Source organism: Macaca nemestrina, chromosome 17, assembly GCF_043159975.1.
Source record: "Macaca nemestrina isolate mMacNem1 chromosome 17, mMacNem.hap1, whole genome shotgun sequence".
In the NCBI taxonomy this organism is placed as follows: domain Eukaryota; kingdom Metazoa; phylum Chordata; class Mammalia; order Primates; family Cercopithecidae; genus Macaca; species Macaca nemestrina.
The window spans coordinates 89,459,495-89,481,309 of NC_092141.1; the positions used below are offsets into that span (position 1 = coordinate 89,459,495).

General features: G+C 58.5%; 1 protein-coding gene across 1 annotated transcript; it reads right to left on the reverse strand.

The window, feature by feature from the left end:
• Positions 1–7,554: 7,554 nt before the first annotated feature.
• On the reverse strand, positions 7,555–13,397 carry LOC105469278 (neuronal pentraxin 1). Its single transcript, XM_011720140.2, has 5 exons — positions 12,802–13,397; positions 12,307–12,514; positions 10,046–10,290; positions 8,600–8,779; positions 7,555–7,907 (listed from the first exon to the last, which is right to left on the reverse strand). The coding sequence occupies exons 1-5, from the start codon at positions 13,243–13,245 to the stop codon at positions 7,686–7,688; spliced, it is 1,299 nt and encodes a 432-aa protein (XP_011718442.1). The 5' UTR covers positions 13,246–13,397; the 3' UTR covers positions 7,555–7,685.
• Positions 13,398–21,815: the final 8,418 nt, after the last annotated feature.

The following is a 21,815-nucleotide window of genomic DNA, read 5'->3' on the forward strand; positions in this document are numbered from 1 at the left end:
CTCTGCCTCCTGGGTTCAAGCAATTCTCCTGCCTCAGCCTCCCAAGTAGCTGGGATTACAGGTATGTGCCACCATACCCAGTTAATTTTTGTAGTTTTAGTAGAGATGGGGTTTCACCATGTTGGCCAGGCTGGTCTCGAACTCCGGATCTCAGGTGATCTAACTGCCTTGGCCTCCCAAACTGCTGGGATTACAGGTGTGAGCCACCATACCCGGCCTCTCCTTTTCTTATAAAGACAACACATCTGCAAAGACCCTGTTTCCAAATACAGTAAAATTCACAGGCACCATGGTTAGGACTTGGAGCTGTATTTCCGGGGGACACAGTTCAAACCATAACAAACCAATGTGGGGGCATTTTTTTTTTTTTGACACAGGGACTTGCTATGTCACCTAGGTTGGAGTACAGTGGTGGGATCATGGCTCACTGTAGCCTCCACCTCCCAGGCTCAAGGGATCCTCCCACCTCAGCCTCCCCAGTAGGTAGGACTTCAGGCACAGGTCACCACTCCCAGCTTTTTAAAACTTTTTGTAGAGATGGGGGTCTCACTATGTTGCCCAGGTTGGTCTTGGACTCCTGGATTCAAGTGATCCTCCAACCTCGGCCTCCCAAAGTGCTGGGATTATAGGCATGTGCTTCCATGCCCAGCCAATTTCCAGGTTTTAAGAGTTAAACTGTTAGAAACATTTATTTAAAAATCCAATATGACAGTAATGTGTGACCAGTGAGTGCAGAGGGAGAGTCTGTGGCATTTCCAGGGAGCACCCCAGGCCAGGCATTGAGCATCTGGAAGAGGAAGGACATTCAGGCCGTGGGGCAGACGTCTCAGCAAGCCGAGGCCACAGGGACTTAGCTGTGGGTGAGTGTGGGTGTGTGAGCAGCCACCTCCTCGAGCTGAAGGAGCTTGTGTGCCAGCGAAAGGGTGCTGCTGGGGATAAGCCCACCCCCGGCTACCTCACAGGTAATGGGCACAGGGAGAAAGCAGGCCAGGACTCCCTCAACTGGGATGCCTCTGCTCCAGGAGCCCACAGCTGGGCATGTGTCCGGCTTCCTGGAGCACCAAAAACAGGAAGAGGGCAGCTGGGGGACCTGGAGCCAGAGGCCCTTTCCCAGGATAAATGCAGGGGCTTCCAGAGGCCTTGCATTTGCAGGGGGCCACTTCAAGCCACATCCCCAAACCTTCCAGGGCTTGGTCCAGCTTCCCCTGCTGCTGCTTAGGGGGCTTGGGTGGGGGATTTGACAAGTCCTGGAGCAGCTCAGTGGGTGGGGAGGGAGAGATCCGAGGACAGGTGCCCTGCAGTCCCACATGGGGGTGGGGGATGCAGCCTTCAGGAGCTGAGAAGGGGACCCCCAGACATCCTGAGCTTCCTGGTGTGAATGACATGGGGGGCACTGGGGTCCAGGGGCTGCAGGTGGGGTGCCCCATGGTCCAACCTGAAGGCAACATTTCCCAGCTCCCCTTGGGTCTTTGACGTCCCAGGAGGGACTGATGCATGGGGAAGGGCCGTGGGCAGTGAGGGGAGGTGTCCGGCCTTCAGGAGACAAAGCTGGAGGAGGGTATCCTGGTATGGCACAAAGTAGGGGGTCTGCCCCCAATTGTACCTGCTCATACCAGGCTTTGTGCATACAGCTCCTCGTCCCATCTTCACAGCCCTGAGAGAGAGTACTACCAGCCCCACAGCACAGCTCAGGACCCTGCTGTTTAGCCAGGCAGGTGAGAGCACTGAGCTGGGCGTCAGGAATCCCGGGTTCTGATTCCTGGATGTTAAGCTGCGCAACTCTGAACGAGCCACACAGCCCCTCTGGGCCTCAGTCCCCTCATCTGAACAGTGGGGGAGCTGGACTAGACGACCCTCAAGGTTCTTCAAAGCCCAGACCCTCAAGGCCCTGACGTCTTACAGGTCTTGGACGTACCATCTCCCTCTCCACAGGGACAGGGACAGAAGTACCTGCCATGCAGGTGCCGCCCCTGGCCCAGCGCACTTTGAGGAGGCTGCTGTGTGGGGCAGAACTGGTGAAGACTCAGGGATCCCCGTCTTCCCGTGTCAGGACAGATGGGCAGGAGCTGTAGCTCAATGCAAGGAACCAAGCACGAAATGTCAGAAAAAGAAGAGACAGGAGCGCAAAAGAAAACTTGTCAATAGTCAGAGCTGTCTGAAAATAGGACAGAATGCCTCTCTGGGGTAATGAGCTCCACATCACCAGAAGTGTGCAAGCCGAGAACAGTTTCAGGCACCCGAGAGGCTGCTGAAGTCAATGACTTCCAAGACACCCTCTGGCTTTGACCTCTTGCGCCCATGTCCCACTGCCCAGACTCCCACCTCTCTCCACCGAGCTGCAAGGCCCGTGGCTTCCTTCCAAGCAGCTGTTCTTAGCTCCACGGCCCCCTGAAGGCATTCATGGATGAGCCAAAATCAGGTGTGAGAAGTGCAGAAAGTACTTCGCATCTAATGATAGTTAAAGAACCTAAGTGTTTGAATGCACTCTCACATAGAAGTTAGAAATGTATGCGTGACGTTATCACAGACATAACTCTGCACTTTCTTGAGTGGGAGGTATGAGGTGGTGTGTCCATTGGAGCCGCTGGAATTGGCATAATCCTGGGCCCAACCATGAGCGTGCACCCTGGGGTGAACACCACCCAGCGAGAATGGCTCTGGGAACACAGGCCAGGGGCCTCCCGCCTGGCAGGGCCTCTCTCTCTTGACCAAGGCTCTTCCTGCAGGGATACAGGGGCTTCCCTGCCTGCTTTGCTGAGGCCAAACCTTCTCCCTCCACAGGTGACAGGTGGCTCGCTCACACCCACCAAACCCCCACTCCTGACTCCTGGCCAGGGAACACCAGAGCACTGGGCGGGGAATCCCCAGGCGATGCCAATAGGAAGCCAGAGTGACCAGTCACTTCTGCCAACCCAGTGTGTGTGTGTGTGTATGTGTGTGTGTGTGTGTGTGTGCGCGCGCGCACGCATCTGTGTGTGTGTGTGAGGTGGGGGGCACCAACCAAACCACTGGGCAGGTGATTTTGGCTCCATGTCCCCTGACTTCAGGTTGTGTGTTAGAATCACTCACCCCAGGGCACTTGGGTCCTGGTCACTCTGTCCCTTGGAGGCAACAGCTCGCAAGCTCTAAACACATCCAGAGTCAAGCCAGGTCCACAAGGGGGACAGGGAGGTAAGCTCAGCCCGAGGCCCAGCGTTCCTGAGGCCATCTATCCCTTTGTAGGGACACTCTCAGACACTCTCACACAAGTGCAGGGAAGGTTCCTGGGACTCTCAAAGCGGGAAGGCAACCAGACGTGGCTAAGTACCTGCTAGCAGGCTGGGGCAGAGGACTGCCAGAGTTGCCTCGGCACAAGCCTGGGCCACCTCGACCCCGGACCCTGCTATGGACCGCGAGTCCACCCAGGAGAGGACAGAGAATGGGGAATGACCCTATATCCCAGGCCGAGCCGCCTCACTGAGTTGGGGAATCACTGAGCCACTCTCTGCCTCTGTCAGCTGCCCCTGTGAAATGGAGACCCCTCCATGCAACATCCAGGGTCACCAGATGGTGTGGGGTTGTTAAAGGGCACAGGGCAATGCACAAGTGAGGCACACACCCCCTGCGGGTGAGGGTCACCTGCACCTGGCTGGGGAAGAGGGGTGGCTGCAGGGGGAGGTGGCATTGGCAAGCCTCGGAAAAGAAGAGACGTTCTAAGGAGACCACAGTCTTTCTCCACTCTTTACTGTGTAAAAATAAACTCAACAATTCATGTCATTTCAGCAAGAAAAATGAAAAAAAAAAAAAAAGCAAGAATACCAGTAGAAATAGTGCATTTCCAGAATTGCTGATGGGAGGTGGCAGGTCCCATGGTTTTGACCCATTTGATACCCAAAAGGCTGCAGATCATATGAAAAATGTACAGCTTTGGTTAGCAAATAATGAAAAAGTAAGATACATCGATTCTCTTTCATATTATACAGTATATACATTATAACAATATCAACTCTAGGGGGTTTGCTTTTTTTTTTTTCTTTTTTTGGCAAATAAGACAAAATTGGGACTCTAAGTATTGGGCTTTTTTTTTTTTTTTTCTCTTCAATGACTTGTTCCCTTTCAACAAATTGCGCTTCAGTCCACTGTGTACAGAAGTAATACATTTCCCATCGGTAGTTGAACACATTTACACACTGTGTTTAAGAGATGAAACCATGACTTCGTCAAGCCACATTTGGTTGCCATAAGATTCCAAAGGATTCTATCCTCTTAATGTGAACCACATGTAACCCAAGCTGCTTCTATCAAGGTTGGAACTGACATTCAAATCCTCGGCTCATTCTACTTAGTAAGTCAGCTCCAAGACACAAGTTCACCGTAAATGGCCAGTTTTACCTCCTGGTCCTCAACATGCTTTTGAGAACAGGTGGCCCCTCTTTGGAGCTCACTGGAATGACTGAACCTCATGCCAGCCTCTCCTCACCCCCTCACTGCCCACAAGACACCCCCTTGGTCTCAGGTCCCAGGGCTGGTGACAAAGTGATCTTTGCAGTCTTAGAAAATAAACTGGGAATCTACAAAAGGAAAAGAAAGCATACAAAATGTATCTCTTTCTTCCAAAATACATGCTTTCAGTTCTACATTTTGGTGGAGCCTGAAAGTATTTTCAAGGGAGAAATAGGTTGAGTTAATTTATAGGTTTGTCCTTTTCTTTCATAAAAATACTCTTGTTTGGTAATAAACTTTTTCTTCTACAGTAAGAGAAATAATACTGTGTTATCAAAAGCAAGAAGGCTTACGACTCAAGTGGGATCTAAGCCCCTGAGGGCCCGGAGAGCTTCTGTCAACAGCTCTCCCACCCCAGACACCCAGGGAGCTGTCGGACACCAGCTCGGCAAAAGCAAACACTGCCTCAACAGTGCTTTTTATCTTCTTGTTTTATAAAATGGCTTACCTGAGAGAGGCATGTATTATTCAGTGCAAGAGGGAACATCAATCAGATTAAGGAGTAGATGGGAACTACGTGGATTAGATTTGCGGCTGTGTCATCGACCTTTCTCGGGGCCAGCAAAGTGCCAAGTGTCAACACAGTGAGGGAGTCGAGGGGCTTGGCTCAGACCCTAGCAAGGGGCGGGGGGGAGCTAAAGGTCAGCTTCGGCCCTGGCACCATGGGTGGGTCAGAGGAGGGGTGAGGAAGGTGAGCAGGCCAGGAGGCTGCAGGGGTGGAGGCGTAAGCACTGGGGTGTGCTCTGCCCCTCGCTAGTCAGGGCAGAGGATGGCTCGTGGTCCTGAACGGACAGCTCCCACCTGGCCCACGGGGGCAGAAGGTGGTCTGCGGTCCAGTAGATCGGCAGGGGTGGGGCTGGTGGGAGGTGCTGGCAGGGGAGCACCCCACATAGCCCGCACTGGGTGTTGCCTGCACAAGGGCTCCGAGATGGCTGGAGTGAGGGTGGGGCTAGATCTGGTCTAGAGAGGCGACTCCAAGCTCTCTCGCTGGCTCCCAGCTACGGGAATCCTTTAGGCTTGTTCTCAACCTACACCTTAAAAATGCTTCTTGGTGTGTTTGGGGAGGGGGAGAGGGAAACTGAGCTCTCTCTTGACCTCCTCCAACACCCTTGGCTTGCTTACCCAGCCATTTTCAGTAGATACACGGGTGGTCACAGAACACTGGGCGGCACTCGGCACACAACACAGAACCAGGGCAGTCCATGCAGGTGCGGGAACACACGTCGGACCCAGGGAGCAAGGAACACGCCACCCCGAGGAACATGCAAACAGAGAAGATCCCTGCAGATCCAAGGATGCCACAACCCGACAGGCGCTGATGAAGCACGATTATCTAAGAAAAAGCTACTGTTGAACAACAACGCGCAGCGCGGCGCCTGATCTGCACCCCCTCCGCGGGAGTGATGCATTGCAGAACGGCGGCCGGGTACCGTGCAGACACCCACGAGAACACTGACACAGAGACACTGACAGACACACACAGATGCTAGGTTCTTGACACAACGTGGACCTGTGTTTAAGGGGACAGGTGGCCCTAGAAGGAACAGAAGACAGAAACACCTGCTCCTCCTGCAGAAATGTCTGCAGCTGCAGCTGAGCCAGGCAGTGCAGTAGAATTTCTAGAAAGACTTGTCAGCCGCTTGCTGATGAGACTCCTGGAGACAGAGTCGGGGTGCCCTCGGGGCGTGCGACCACCAAATGATGCAAAGCAGGAAGCTCCCCTACCCTGGGCAGGGTCTCCCGAGCCTGCTCTCTTTCTCACTCAGTGCACACACACACAAACACACACACACACATACACACACACGCACACATACTTCTCTCCCCTCCTTGGAAGGACTAGAAGGAAATGTCCATGTTGCTTTTCACGGGGAACAAAAAAAGGCAAAGGTTCTGGACACTGGTCAGGTGTCAGTGTCACCGGCCAGTGTCAGCTTGCAGGCTGCTGTAGGCCGTGAGCCCCGTGAGATGGAGGAGTGGGTTTCAGGCCCCTACCCTGGCCAGGCCTGGCTCCACGTGTGAGGTCTCCGGAGTACCTTTGGAGGGGTCTGAACCAGCTCACCTGGCACCTGGTGTGCTGGGAGGGATATGGCTGTCAAAGGTCCCCGAAGAGGACCTTCCCACCAACGGGCTGGGTTGAAGTCCCAGTGGTCCCACGTGGCCAGGTCTTCAGCGAAACACAGCTTCTTTCCTTAAAAGGTCTCCTTTGGTCTGCACTGCCGGAGGCCAAAGGAGAGGGGCCCTGGGGCCTGGCTTCCTGGGCTGTGGGTGGGAGGCTCCTCTCTCAGGGCTGTCCGGGCTGAAGTAGCACAGCTCCAGAGGCAAGAAAGAAGGGGCAGACCCCAGCCTTGCAGGATCTGAGCAGGTGGGAAGGCCGAGGGCAAGGCCTTCCTGGGGCAGAGCAGACTGAGCTGGGCACTCAGGCCGGCCTCCCAGGCCCTGTGCTTCTCTCAGATGCAAACAGCAGGGATGGATGCTGCCTGGCTCTGGGGTAAGGGCCAGTGTCCTCAGCCATCCCCTCTCCTCCACGGGAGAGTACAGGGTACATCCCAGGACAGCCCGCCTTCACCCTTCAGAGACAATTCACTTCCATTACAAAGTAAAAGTTCTCTGTAGAGAGACCCCGCCCCTGGCCTTTGACAACGCACTAAAAGGCATTTATTACATCAATATAAAGATATGTCGCTCTGAAAAAGGTTTGCAAACAAAGACAAATGCGTGTACTGAGGTTGCAGCAACCCCAAGGCACACACGCAGCTAACAAAGTTGGCAAATACGAGTTTTCATCATGAGATTTTTCCAAAGACAAAAGAAAGAAGGAAATGAAGTACGTCCTCTAAGAAAAGGCCTCCCCCAGCCACGCACACGCACACATGTAGACACACACATGTAGACACACACACACAGATGCTCTCACCTACTTCTGCCTCGTTCAAAACGTCGCAGCGCCCACTTTAGCTGTGAACGGGGCCCGCCTGAGAGAGTCCAGGCTCCTACAGAGAAGTGGGGCTTCCTCAGGGACAGATGGGAGCAGGGGCTGCTTCGTGTGCATGAGGACAAAACCAGGCTGTGTGCGTGTGCATGTGCAGGGGCGACGGCCTCGGTTCATTCCTAGGGAAAAGGGAGAGAAGAGACGCACGAAACAGATCATCGCCGCACAAGCAGGGGGTGAGGGCAGGCGGGCTCAGCCTGGCCTGCCGCGCTCAGTTGATCTGGCGACAGGCCTCGAAGGTCCACTTGGTGGCTCCACCGTAGATCTCAATGTGGGACTCGGCCCAGGCGATGACATTGCCGGACAGTGCCTTGGTGCTGCAGGTGGCCAGGTTGTAGACCTCCCCGGGGGTCAGCTTGCGGTCCCAGATGTTGAAGTGGGCCAGCTCACCCACAAATGCCTGGGTGGCATCAAACCCACCACCCAGAGTGTCCTTTGGAGAAAAACAGAGGATGAGGGTAGAGAGGTCGCCAGGTGATCTGAGGGCCCATCCCGAGGCCAGGGGTCTGAGCGCCTCTGTGCCTGCCCCATCACGGACTCTCACGGCCACTCCTGAGTGCCGTTTCGTCTCCCTGTCCCCGACTCTCCAGCCCTACATCCGTCCCTCCCCTGAGAGGACCCAAGAAAAGGGATGGCACCGACCACCTCTGCCCTGGAGCTTCTCCTGGGGGGACTCTGCCCCTCCTGCAGCTGGTCCCTCAGCCACGGACCACTATAGCAGCAGGGCGTGGGGGTCCCTGCCCAGACATCACTCCATGCCATCTAAAGCTGCTCAACAGGGATGGACATCCCAGATTCTCCATCCCTTCGTCTCCCTCCTAGATGCCCAACGGGAGACAAACCACTTCACGGGAACTAAATTATTCATCACTAAAAGCAGAATTGGCCTTCCCATGCCAAAGAAAATGTTGCTGCAGCTATGAGAGCGTTGAAACCAAAGCTCACTCCCTCAGGAAGTTCAAGCGCGAGTCCACCCAGGGCACAGGCCTTGCCCAGCCTGATCCCCAGGCTGCTTCTCAGGGGAACCACTTCTCCAGCCACCTCTCTCCCTCCTTGCTCCTCTTCCCCTTCCCAGCCTCTGGTTCCGGAGCTCTCTCCCTTTCCCCACCACATCCAGCACAGTACCTGCTCCTGGCCCAGCACCAGCACGCCCTGGGGCTTGATGGGGTGATAGGGTGCCAAGTTCTCGCCACTGCCACCCTGCGTGCCGTCCTGGTAGGCCTCCCAGACCCCGTCCCGGGTGGTCCAGGTGACGCAGATGTGGTGCCACTTGCCATCGTTGATGACAAAAGGCAGCTTGGCCACCTGGGAAGGAGAATGACAGATGCCGGCTGGTGGGTACAGCCCAGAGTCCGTAATCTTCACTGCCTCAGTTGTTCCTATCTCTACTTGCAAAGTAAATATCAAGAACTATTATTGAATTCTCACAGCACCTACTGCCCCAGACTTCAGCGTCCATCAGCCCCGCCTGGGAGTGGGGTACAGAATCACACAGGAAATGTAATGCTCTACCAAGGGAACCCCCAAGGGCCATGTGGTTGCACAGTCTTCACTCCTACTCACCCTCCTCCCTCTTTGCTAGTCTACACAACAAGCCCTTGGAGGGAGAGCTGTCCCTGGTGTCTGAGTTCACTGCTGCCTCTCAGGCCTCCGTGAGACACCTGTGCAGCCTGCTTGCTGGCCTCTCCTCTCTCTTCCAACATCCCATCTCTAGCTGTTACACCCTCTCGCTCTACAACACGGCAAGCCTTTGCCGAGGATCTGAGAGATGTCATGGAGTACGACGCCTTTTAAAGCTGAGACCAGCCTCCGACCTGGAATTTCACTCTCCTGCTGCCATTCCAGGGGGGAAGGATGACAGTCCAGCAGCGAGGAAAGAAACTTCACACCCTTTTTGCTTGGGGAAAGGTGGCCCAGAACGGCACAGCCCTTTGTGGGGAAGAGCAACAGGAACAAGGACGTGGAATCCACTTCCCAGCCCTGGTTTTAGCCACTGACTACCACTGCTGGCCTGCAGCCGAGGCAGTTTGAAAGCTGGCAGCTAGTTTCATAGCTAACAGGGGAGGATGGAGAAGGTTCACTAGAGGGAAAGGCCACCCGTGCTGTCCTCTTCCAAGGGGTCACACAGACCTGTCCTCCTCCCAAGAGTTAGGGGGCTGAGTGGGATAGACTTGGACTCAGGCAAAATCTCTAAGGCCCCCTCATCAGCCTAGAGCATCCCTGGGCCCCTGCTATGAAGGAGCAAAGCCAGTTCCAAGACCAGCTGGTGGAGGAGTCCAGACCATATCATCAGGCAGGGCCAGGCCCCATGGATCATTCTCTGCCTTCTCCCATACCCACCCCAGGTGGCAACTGGGAAGGTCCAGCTCTCCCTGCTCTCCCAGCACAGGTGAGGGTGCTCCTTCCACTTCTCTTGGTCTTCACTCTCCCCCTCCCTCAGTACCAGCTGGCAAACACTTTCCTTGGGGTCCCATCAACATCTGAGGCCACCATAGCCCCGTCCTAGCATGCGACATCAGCTGGGGCCCTGGGGCCTCGCGCTGCCATCCTGTGAGCCGGGGGGTGCTCTACCTTGTCATTGATGAGGATCTCCATGGGGTTGTTGCCCCACTCAATGAGGACCAGCTCGTTGGCCTGGCCGGGCACAGCATAGGAGAAGGGCGTGCCCACCCCTGGCGCGGCGCTGGACTTGAGCCACATGCAGACAGTGAAGGCGTACATCTCTGGCAGGCTCTTCTTCACCTTGGCATACATATAGTTGGTCCGCAGCGGGAACGTGAGCTGGAACTTGTCTCCAGGGCGGTTGTCTTTCTGACCTGCGGAGGACACAGTCCTGACATCTGCACCTGCGTGAAGTGCTTATCGGTGTCTGAGTTGAGTTCGGTCCCCACCAAGCTCTGTGATGTGGCCACGGCAGGCTCCGGTCTCCATTCTGGAGACGCAGAGTGGGTGGCGTCCCAGGTCAAGTACTTTGCCCCAAGGCACAGGGCCATCCGTAAAGAGCTGACCCAAGCTCTCCGCACTCCGGGTCTGGCCGGCTGTCACTCCCACACACTGGCATCCCTGCGGAGGTGGGGGTGGGGTGCAGCGCCTGGTGGGCTGCTGCATCTACACTGGGCTGCGTGGTGGGCGTGAGAAGGGAATGGGGACAGCCGCCAAGCGAGGGCATACCCAGTCAACCCAAGGAGCAGGGGTGGCTGCAGAGAAGGAACGAGGCTAGCTACCCTGAGAGTAACCGACCTGATTCCAGGACGGGGTGGGGCGCAGAGCCCCTCCTCGCTTGATCCGGGCTCTGCTCCTGCCTCCCCACCCAGCAGCCAGGCCCTGATGCCCACACACTTCCCTCCAGGCCAGACGTGCATCGGACCCACCAATGCCTCTAGGGTGTGAGGCTGGGCAGCTCCCAACCTCCAAGGCCCTTCCAGGGACTCTGCCTGGAACTCAGCAAGGAGCTGGGAGCACTCCGGGAGCCAGGGCTCCCCAAGGTGACTGCTCTGGGATGCCGCCACACTCTCAGGTGAGCAAGCATCCTCATAGCTCAGGTTCCAGGCCTGGTGGCCTCCCCTTCCACAAGGCCCATCTTCCCCCTTCCCTGCCGGCCACTTCTCCAGTAAGCGCCAGCCCCCACAGCCCATCCATATACTGTGGCACCCTGGGTATGGTGTGACTGACTCCAGGCAAAACATTCTTAGCCAGCAATGGGCACCAGTACCAGGCCCAGAGCCCAGGAACGCACACCCCCTGGCCAACCCCTGGGTGAGCGGCCGTGGTTCTCCCAGGAAGCCCATAAAGAAACCAGTTCCCCAGGCCAAAAATTATTTCTAGAAGGCATCCTGCCCGGCCAGCAACCACCCCTCCTCTAAACCAACTGGCAAGGAGCAGAGCAGGGCAAGCCCCCTCAGTGCAGCACCCCCACGGCTCCCCCCACCCATTGAGGCCTGCAATGGGGGACGGGGAGGGACCCAGCCCCTGGCCTTTCTCTGGTGTGTTTTTCATTCCCCAATCTCCCCTCCTTCCCTCTCCCTCCCTCCTGAGGTCCTTCCTTCTTCTGATCTGTTTTTCAGTTACATAACAAGCCTTAAGATGGCACTGTTTAAATCTGTCCGGCACATTTTGCGGTCTGAGCAGGGTCACATGGCCCTGCTCTGCACTGGGCACCCCCCCTCTTTTACAACCTTGTTTGAGGAGCCCCGGGTGACAGGCCGACTGGCCTGAGTTGGTGACTGAGAAACCTCAGGGGTTTGAAAGATGCCAGGGCTTGGGTCACTCAGAAGAGAAAACCTCAGGGTAAGGGTTCAGGGCAGAAGTGGGGAGGAGCGGGAGACCCTGAGAGGACACCAGGGGCATGGTAGCTGGGAAGAAACCTGCTTAGCCTCAGTGGCCGGGGGACCCAGAGCACCCAGCCCCAGCCTGTACCCTGCTGTCTGCTGAGGCTGGGGACCAGTGACAGAGAGCCTTTCTTAAGCAGGGAGGGTTTGGGCCAGCAACAGCCACTGTGCAAAGTTACTGAGGATTAAACAAATCAGACTTGAAAAATCCAGCGAGTGTGTGAGTGTGTCTGGATGGGGGAGGGGGCACTATGCAATCCCTTCCTCTGCTCCCTTTTCCTAGAGACAGCCCCAGCCCGGGGTACCCAGCCCTGCTAGAAACACCGACGAGAAGCCCAGAACCTGGGAAGGGGTGCGGTGGATGAGAAAGGGCTGCAGGGGTCGGAGTTAGGGGGGCGGCTTGGGGCTTGCACAGTGCAGAGCTGGGCTGTTAGGGATCAGGACAGAGGCAGGGTCGGGCAAGCAGGCGGGGGCAGGCAGCACGGCTCCCCCTGGCCCCAGTACCTTTTTCGAGCTCGCTGATCCTCTGGTGCAGGGAGGTCAGGGCGGTCTCGATCTTGACCCTCTCCTCGGTGTCGTTCCTGGGGCCCCCCTTGCCCTCCTCCAGGGTGTTCACCCGGGACAGCACCTGCCTCTCCAGCTCATCGATCTTGCTCTGCAGCAGATCCTTGAGGCTGTTGGTCTGGCTGGAGGAATTGAGGCGGCTGTACTGCTGCGGGGTGCAAGGGCGGGGGAAACCACACCATTAGGCGAGGCGCGGGGACCGTGCTGGAAGGCCCGCGGCGCGGTCCCCTCAGGGCGACTGCGGGGGCGGCCTGGCAGGGAGCTGGGGCGAGTGGCCGCCGCGGGGCCTCGCAGGTGCGGGGAGGCACCGGCCGGGCACCCGCGCGCTACTGAGGCGGGGGTGGGGGATGCTTGGCCGGGTAGGGAACGAGGTAGGGTAGGGCAGAGGGGCGAGCGAGCCGGAGGGGGAACCGGAGCCGGAGGGCGCGCGCGGACCTCGAGGTTCTCCAGGCGGGTTTTGAGCGATTGCAAAGTTTGCCCGAGTTGGCTGAGCGTCTCGGCGGCCGGTGTCCGGGACAGGTCGCCCATGGTGTTCTTGCCCGAGCCGGGCTGCTTGCGGCCGCCGCCCGCCCGGGCCTCGCCGGCTCCGGGGTCCAGCGTGCTCTGGCTCTCGCAGCGGCCCAGCTTGGCGGTCAGCTCGCGGATGGTCTCCTTCTGGCTCAGGATGGTCTCCTTCTGCTGCAGCACGGTCTCGCGGAGCTGCAGCACGCTGCTCCGGAGCTCCTCGGCGCCGCCGGCGGCCACGGACGCGGCGCACATGTCGGCGTCCACAGGCACCGAGGTGCAGATGAAGCGCGTCGGCCCGAAATCCTGGGCCCCGGCGCCCAGGAGGCAGAGGGCGAGCAGCGCACAGGTGCGCGCGGCGCGGCCGGCCAGCATGGCTGCGGGCACCGGGCGCTCCGGGCCCGGCTCGGCTCGGCTGGGGCTCGGCTCCGACTGGCACCCGGCTCGGGCTGTGGCTCCGCGAGCGGACCGCGCTCTGGGCGCCGCGCTCTTCGGCCGCGCGGTCCACACCGCCGCGCTGTCAGGCCCCCACTGCCGCCTGCGCTGCGGAGCCCGCGCCTTTTATGCCGCCGCGGGAGGGGCCTCGCGCCGCCGACGTCAGCGGGGGAGGAATCCCGCTTTAATTGTCTGCGGCCCGGGCCCGCGGCGCGGCGGGGGTCTCACGAGCGCGCCACCGGGGCTGCCTCCGCTCGCGTCCCCTCGCCCTTCTGGGCGCTGCCGCAGCCCCCTCCTCCCCCGCCCCCGTCTGGGCCGGCGCCGCTGCCCCGAAGGCTCCGAGAGCTCAGGGGGAAGGAGGTCGGGCTCCGGCCGGGACTCGAGGATGGACCACCTGCGTGGTGTCCCCGAACCTCCGACGGGGCTCCAGGCGGGCGGGAAACCACCGCGGGTCCGGGAGACAGAATTCGGTTCGGCCCTCCTGGCTGCTCTGAACACCCTCGGGCCGGGGGCGTTTGGAGCCGGGCTGGGTCCCCAAGGACCCAGATCAACACCCGAGTGCCCGGTGGTCAGAGGCCCGGAGTGGAGCCTCGCGGCGCCACTAAGTCCAGAGCGGGGGTCACCGGGCCGCTCCGCGTTTCTTAGATGTCCGTGTGCTGTTGAGAAGCCGCCCGGCAGCCTGGGTCCAGGGACTTCCCACAGCTCGGGGCCCCCGGCGCCTCCCCTCCCCCAGCTCCTGGGCTCTGTGGACCCGGCCCCGTCCCCAGGGTCTCTCAGCCCCCACTCCGTGCGGGAGGGGCGCTGGGGACTTCTCGGAGGTCGCCCTAGCGGATCGAGCCTTTCCTGTCCGCGGAGCCGGCCGATCGCGGGCAGGTGGCGTCGCCGGCGCTGGACGTTCGTAGCGGCCTCGGGAAGGCGCGGAGCCAGCGGCGCTTCGGAAGGCGGCCCCGCGGGAGCAGCCGCCCGCGTCCCCAGCAGCTTCCCCTTGCCAGGCGCCGCGCGCGCCCGGTATCCCCGGGTGTCCACCTGTGCGTGGGGGGCTGTTTCCCTTCCGTCCAGCCGCGCCCACTTCTCAGGCTCGAAGGCCAGCAGGAAGGGTCCCAGAGGTGGCTGGGGGCGTCCACCTGAGAAGCTCCGCGCTCGTTCAGACACCCCACCCGGCACCCGCGCGCTCGCGCCTTCTGGACCGCGGGACTCTGCTCCCGAGATCCCCGTCCGGGTTCCCACGCCAGGCTGGGGGCTCAGGACCAGGGCTGGCGCCGCCGCCCCGCCCCGCGGCGATTAGTGCGGTCAAAGCCTCGCAAATCCCTCCGTCCACGTTCCCGTGGTACAGAGAAGGAAACAGGCTCCGAGACTGCCGGGCCGGGCTAGAGCCGGGGGCCACCTGACCGACCCCTCCCCGCCGCCCCCGGCTTCCGTGGTCCCTGCGTTCTGCAGCCTTTCCCTGCGCGCAGCCGTGGGCTGGGTGTCGGGAGGGGGTCCCCAGCCCGCACAGACCCACGGGCAGCCCTGGGTGCAGGGATCGGGGGTCCGCCCGGCAGGCGGGAGCAGAGGCCGGCTCGATGGAGACTTTTTTGAGCAACAGCGACCTCTTCCCACCCCCCAGCCCCCGAGCTCCCGCCGTCTGCATTCAGCGTCTCAGCCTTTAGGCCTCCCTGAGCCTGGGCTGCGAGCTCTTGTGTCCTTCGGCCGCCGCTTCCTGGCGCCAGAGGGACCCCGCGGCCCGCACGCGCCTGTCCCCGGCTCCGCGCGGAGCGTGTGCGGGTTCCCGCTCTGCCGGCCCCGCTCGCCTGCCACGGCGCCCCCAAACCCACGCGGCTCGCGGCCCCTCGCGTGCTCTGCCGACCACAGGGTGCGGGAGGGGTTAGCCTTGCTGGTCCCCACACGGGGTCTGCGCCAGCAGCTCTACGGGCTGGAACGCACCTCGGGAGAAATTACCCGCGCGCGGGCGCGGCGGCTTCTGCCCCAACTCCCGTAGGCAGCAGCCCGGCGGGTGCCCTCCTGGCCCCAGCGCTTTAGCCTGGCCGCCCTCCCGCACGCGTCCGGTAGGGAGGCCGCGCCCGCCAGGCCTGGAGCCGGACCCTGCCGAGAGCGCGTGGGCGGGGGAGAGGAGCCTGGCCCTCCCCAGGGCAGGCTGTTTAGACGGGGCGGGAGCCCTTAGCCTGGCCCGGCGTCTCTATCCCCAGCAGCTGCGGAGCCTTTCCGGCCACCCAAGCCAGGGACCCTGGCTTTTCCGCCGGGGTTCCAGACCTCAGCGGCCTGGCACCTTGGCACAATGGCGTCAGAAAGGGAGGGGAGCCTGGGGCAATGTCTGGGGCAAGCGGGACCTCTGGGTACTGAGGGGCACCGGGGAGGAGACCACGGTGGATGGGCCGGGACCCTCGGGTCCAGCCTGCAACTATCGTGCAGGAGGCGCTGGGCGGGACACCTGCAGGCGCCTGCACACACACGCGAGGGCCACCACGCCACATTTCTCCATCACAAGACCCTGGACAAGCTGAGGTTCGTATTTAGGGTTCCCTCGGCCTCCCTAGTGTTCTGCAAGTATCTGAGAGGGAGGGAGCAAGAAAACTAAGGGCCGCCCTGCCCGAACTCATCGGGGTGTCTGGCTGCCAGGTCAGAAGAGGGGGGATGGTGTTGTGAACAGCCAGTGATCCCGGCCCTGCCTGAGTCCCACACCCCAGATGCAGCTGGGGTGAGGGAGGCGATCCCGTAATACTCCCAGCTGGGTGCATTTGAGGCTGCCTGTGACACGACCTCACTCATTGGGAAACCATGAACACTAGCACACTGTTGTTTTGTTTTTGAGACAGGGTCTTGCTCTGTTGCCCAGGCTGGAGTGCAGTGGCACGATCACAGGTAACTGCAGCCTCGACCTCTTGGGCTCAAGCGATACTTCCTGCACCACCACACTTCAGTTAATTTTTTTTTTTTTTTCGTAGAGATGGTTGAACTCCTCTTGCCTTGGTCTTGGGACTACAGGTGTGAGCCACAGCACCCAGCCTAGCACAATAGTATATGTTATACTACTCCCGCCATGATAGTGCAATAGATTCGAATACACCTCAAAAGCATAGACAAGGCCGGTTGTGGTGGCTCATGCCTGTAATCCCAGCACTTTGGGAGGCCAAGCTGGGTCACCTGAGGTCAGGAGTTCGAGACTAGCCTGGCCAATGCAGTGAAACCCCGTCTCTACCAAAAATAGAAAAATCAGTCAGGTGTGGTGGCACATATCTGTAATCCCAGCTACTTGGGAGGTTGAGGCAGGAGAATCACATGAACCTGGGAGGCGGAAGTTTTCAGTGAGCTGAGATTGAATCACTGCACTCCAGCCTGGATAACAGAGCAAGACTCTGTCTCAAAAAAAAAAAAAAAAAAAAATATATATATATATATAGACAATAGTTCAATATAACAAAATAATTAGAAAGTGATGAGTTTGTAATATTTATTGCCAATTTTAAATATAATTTATTTAATTATAAGTTTACTTAGTTTAAAATTTAATGGTGGCTGTGTTTAACCATCGACCTTTTTGCAAACTTTGCAAAATTCCTGCAAATGCAACCATCAGTGCATACTGGCGGGCTCAGCACACTCCTGGTGGAAGGGCATGGAGAGGCCTGCAGACGTTAGTTGGTAGTGGGAGGGCGAATGTAGAGAAGGCAAAGGGAGCAGGTGTCCAGGAGAGGCTCTGGCTAGTGGCCAGTATGGAGAGAGTGGGCAGGCATAAGAAGACTAGACAGGCCGGGTGCAAGGGCTCACGCCTTGAATCCTAGCACTTTGGGAGGCTGAGGTGGGTGGATCTCTTGAGTCCAGGGGTTCGAGACCAGCCTGGACAACATGGCAAAATCTCGTCTCTACAAAAATTAGCTAGGCATGGTGGGATGCACCTGTAGTCCCAACTACTCTGGGGACTGAAGTGGGAGGATTGTTTGAGCTTGGGAGTTTGACGCTGCAGTGAGCCGAGATCGTGCCACTGCACTCCAGCCTGGACGACAGAGCAAGATTCTGTCTCAAAAAAATAAAATAAAATAAAATAAAATAAAATAAAATAAAATAAAAAAGAAGGCTAGCCGGGTAGGTTGGGAGGTATTAGGAGGACCTCAGTGCCCATCAAGGGTCTTTACTCAGTGGACGGTGGAAGCTCATGCAGGGGTGTGCCTGAGCCTGGTGGGTGCCAGCGCCCCTTACTCATCCTGCCGCATCTCCCCGGCCTCTCATCTTCCAGGCTGTGCCTTGAGCTTGTCTGGAACCTCCACCGTGAGCAGGAAGGAGGGTGAGCAATGGGTAGGTGCTGGGAGAATGCTGGGAGGGCCTGAGGGCACTGAGGAGTGCTAGGCAGAGGGACCTTTCCCTGCCCCCACTTGCCTCAACCCTTCCTGCATGAAGTTCCACGCTGCCTCTGGAGGGGTGAGGCTGAGAGGGGAGGGTATGGTGGGGTGGGAGAGGCCCTGGTCCTCCACCCACAGAAGAGAAGCAGTAGCCCTCGGGGAGCATGATCATGGCCCTGGGACACAGTGCCTCAGCCAAGGGTTAGGTACATGCCCCTCTGGAGGACAGGCTGTACCCCTTGGAGATGCATTGCATTGGCAGCTGGTCTAGGATGGGCGACAGTCTGCGGTGAGGTGAGTGGCTGGGGTTTTTAGTGTGGGGGGCATTCCCTGAGATGTTCAACGTCATTGTCATCTGCATCTGAGTTTTCGGCAGCTCCCAGGGTACCGGCGTCTTGTTTCTCTATCTGGGTGCTGATCTCCTGGGGCGTTTGTCTTGTGACCGTTCATTGGGCTGTCCATGTGCAATATGTGCACCGTTCTCTGTGGTTCTGTGCCTCACACGAGGTGTGGGGGGACAGCATCCACAGGTTGTCCTGGGCAGAGGAGGGGGCTTCTGGCCACACCAGGGGAGAAGGCACAGGGACCTCTGGCAGCCCAGTCCTCAGGACAGAGTCAGGCCACGTGACCCTCCCCCCAACTGAGGCACCCCTGGACCCACAGGGGTGGGTGTGGGACTACTCTGACAGCAGCGAGCCCCACGGGGCCTCTGAGTCACAGCCTCGGCCCACCTGTGCCTTGGAGTCACTCCTGACAGCCCCGCCCAGCAGCTCTGTGTGATAAGGGACAGGTCCCTGCTCCCTGGCTCTGCTGAGGGAGGTACCCCACCCAAGCCTTCCCCTCTGTCCTCTACATGGCACCCCTGCAGTGGTAACCTAACTGTGTCTTACAAACACAGTTTGGACCTTTCCGAGTCCTCTGTCCACATTCACGCATGTGCCTTTCAAAGGCACAGCTGGGCTCTAGTCCTCGCTCACCTGAGAGGGAAGCCCAGAGAAGCCAAGGTCGCACCGTCGCCCAGCGAAGGCAGAGCTGGGGCCAAGCCCTGGCCTTTGCACTCCATGGCCACTTTATCTCTGCCCAGCACAGGAGCTGCAAGGAAAAGAGCTCCAGGAGAGGAGCCCTGAGGGGATGGTGCCCCAGCCACCCACGTCCAGTGAGTGGGCAGGGCAGGTGGGGCTGTGGATCCCAGGCTCAGGAGCTTCTCACCGGCCATCTTCGGAGGAGAAGCCAGCCCTGCCTCACCCCAGGACTACGCACTCCTGCCCACTGTGCAAACGTGACGAAGCCTGCAGCAGCTGCCGCCAGGAGCTGACTGGTTGGGGGCAGTGCCCCATCCACCTGGGACAGCTGGGCTCCCACCCCAGAGTCCCTGCTCCCGCCAGGGGCTTCCCCACAGCAAGGACCACCTTCCTCGTCTGAGCCAGCCAGGTGGCCACTGGCCCAGTCTGACTGGGGGCAGGGCCCTGGGTTGTCTCTGTCCCCACCCTGCCTGTTTCTTCTCTCGGGCTGGGCCCAGTGCTGGGGTCAAGGATGGGAAATGGGTGATCTTGAACTGCTGACTTGCTGATCCCAATCGACAGGAGCGTGCAGGGGAAAGGTGAGCCCTTCCCACCCGGGGAAGGCGTGTCTTACTCTCCCAGCAGGCGTTTCATGGCACCAGGCATTTGCCATAGTGTAACTTCAGAACAGTTGCTCTCAGTTCAACAAATATTTCCAGAGCATCCACTGAGGGGCAGGCCAGGTGATGGGGCCAGGATGAGTAAAACGCCGTTCTCTGTCCCTGAGGTCACACGATCTGGCAGGCTAGACAGGGCTGAACACACCTTGGGTACCATGCGAGAGGGCCACAGGACGGGAGAGGTCCTGAACCAGCACCAGGCACATGGGTTGGGGGTCCAGCCATCAGCTGGAGGGGTCTCCTGTGGAGGTGATAACAGGGGCTTGAAGAGTGAGCTGAGGGGGCTGGCCCTAAATACCAGAGCGATGAGGGGCAGGCCGCGGGGAGAGGGACGTAGTTCATCCTGCCAAGAGTGAGCTGCAAAGCAGGGGCCAGGGCAGATGTGGGGGAGTTGTGGGCAAGGTGGGCCAGGACCTTGGGGAGCAGCCACAGTCCTGGGGGGATGCTGTCTGGGAACCCATGGTGAGGGCATAGCTGAGCAGGAGCAGGGCTTGCAGAAGAAACCTGGAGGGTGATGTCATAGGAGCCAGGGAGGAAGGGGGCTGGGCTTGAGAAGCTTGAGGGCATTTGGGAGATTCCTTGGCAGGAGCTTGGTGATGGCTTGGATGTGGGAAGTGAAGGAGAGGGAGGAACCTGGGAAGATCCCCGGCTTCTGGGCGAGGGGGTGGTGGTGATTCTGTCTGCAGAGAAGGGGTGGGGAGCCCGGGAGGGCCTGGAGGGAGGGAGGAGTCCCGAGTTCACATTGGGACACATGGAGTTTCCAGTGGCTATCTGACATCTGGGAGGAGGTCAGAGCCCAGCACCTGGAGGCTCTAGAGATTCCAAGACGAGGATGAGGAGGCTGGTCCTGAGCTGACCTGAGCGGAAGGGGCCTGAGGGTACAGAGGGAGGACAGGGCTGACAGCAGAGTCCTGGGAGCCTCTTTAGGGGCAGCGGACCACAGCCGAGCCAGCAGGGAGCCCATCCAGGGAGGCAGTGGGTACGAAAACAGAAGAAAGCTGAAAAGAGCGCCCTGGGACTCCAATATTCAAGAACCATTGTTTTAAGTTTCTGATCTCTGTATTCAACAGTGACAAGGGCAGCAGACACTGGTACTCTCAGGCATTTGTACAGCACCTTCTGCATTTCAAAATGCCTCCCCTGCACCCCCAACACAGGGCTTGCAAATATAAAGCCAGGTCAAGAATGATCCTAGGGCCCCCATCCCAGCCCCCTAGTTTGCATTCATTTGGTTCCTGAGCTAGGACCTCCCTCCAGCTACCAGCATCTGGCTGCGGTGGTGGGGGCCAGGGGCCTGCCAGCCTGCTGTGTCCTTGCACATCAATTTTACCACCTGCCAGACGCCAGGAGAGGGCATATGAAATATAAAATGAGTTGAGGCATAAAAGTGTTTTGGAATAAAAATGATGTGTACTGGCAAGGGATTACAGTTATTACAAGGACCGTGCGCTGACGCCATCACTCATACATGGGAGGGGAAGAGTGTGGTCGCCTGCCGACGGAGGCAGCAACCACTGTGCCTCCTCCTCTGGGGACACGGCCGCAGACTGCAGGGTGCCAGGCCGCAGGATGTGCTGAAGCCAGCCCTCAGGGAGCATTCAGTGCTCTGGGGGATGAATGACACCCCCATGTCACAATTAGGCACAATGCAGGGCCGGGTGTGGTGGCTCATGCCTGTAATCCCAGCACTTTGGGAGGCCGAGGCAGGTGGATCACCTGAGGTCAGGAGTTCGAGACCAGCCTGGTTAACATGGCAAAACCCTGTCTCTACTAAAAACACAAAAATTAGCTGGGCATGGTGACAGGCGCCTGTAATCCCAGCTACTTAGGAGGCTGAGGCAGGAGAATCACTTGAACCTGGGAGGCAGAGGTTACAGTGAGCTGAGATCGCACCACTGCACTCCAGCCTGGGCATCACAGTGAGACTCGGTCTCAAAGACAAACAAACAACAAACAAACAAACAAAAACAATTAGGCACGGTGCAAATATGCTCCTTTTTCTGTTACATTTCCCAAGGTGTCTTGGATGTTTACCAGATGGCTTTGGCAGGTGGCATTGTTTTTTGAGACGAAATCTCTCACCTTGTTCCCCAGGCTGGAATGCAATGGCACGATCTCCACTCACTGCAACCTCCACCTCCCGGATTCAAGCGATTCTCCTGCCTCAGCCTCCCAAGTAGCTGGGATTACAGGTGCAAGCCACCGCACCTGGCTAGTTTTTGTATTTTTAATAGAGATAGAGTTTCATCATGTTGGCCAGGCTGGTCTCAAACTCCTGACCTCAGGTGATCCGCCTGCCTTGGCCTCCCAAACTGCTGGGATTACAGGCGGGAGCCATCATGCCCAGCTGGCAGGTGGCATTCTTGTTTGATTCTGCCCATTCTGCAGAGAAAGCAAGCAAGGCTCATTGTGTGTTAATGCCTTGGCCTAAGTAGCAATATTAATTTCAGTACTGTGAGTTTAGCCTTCTGAATTTTCATTCATTCATTCATTCA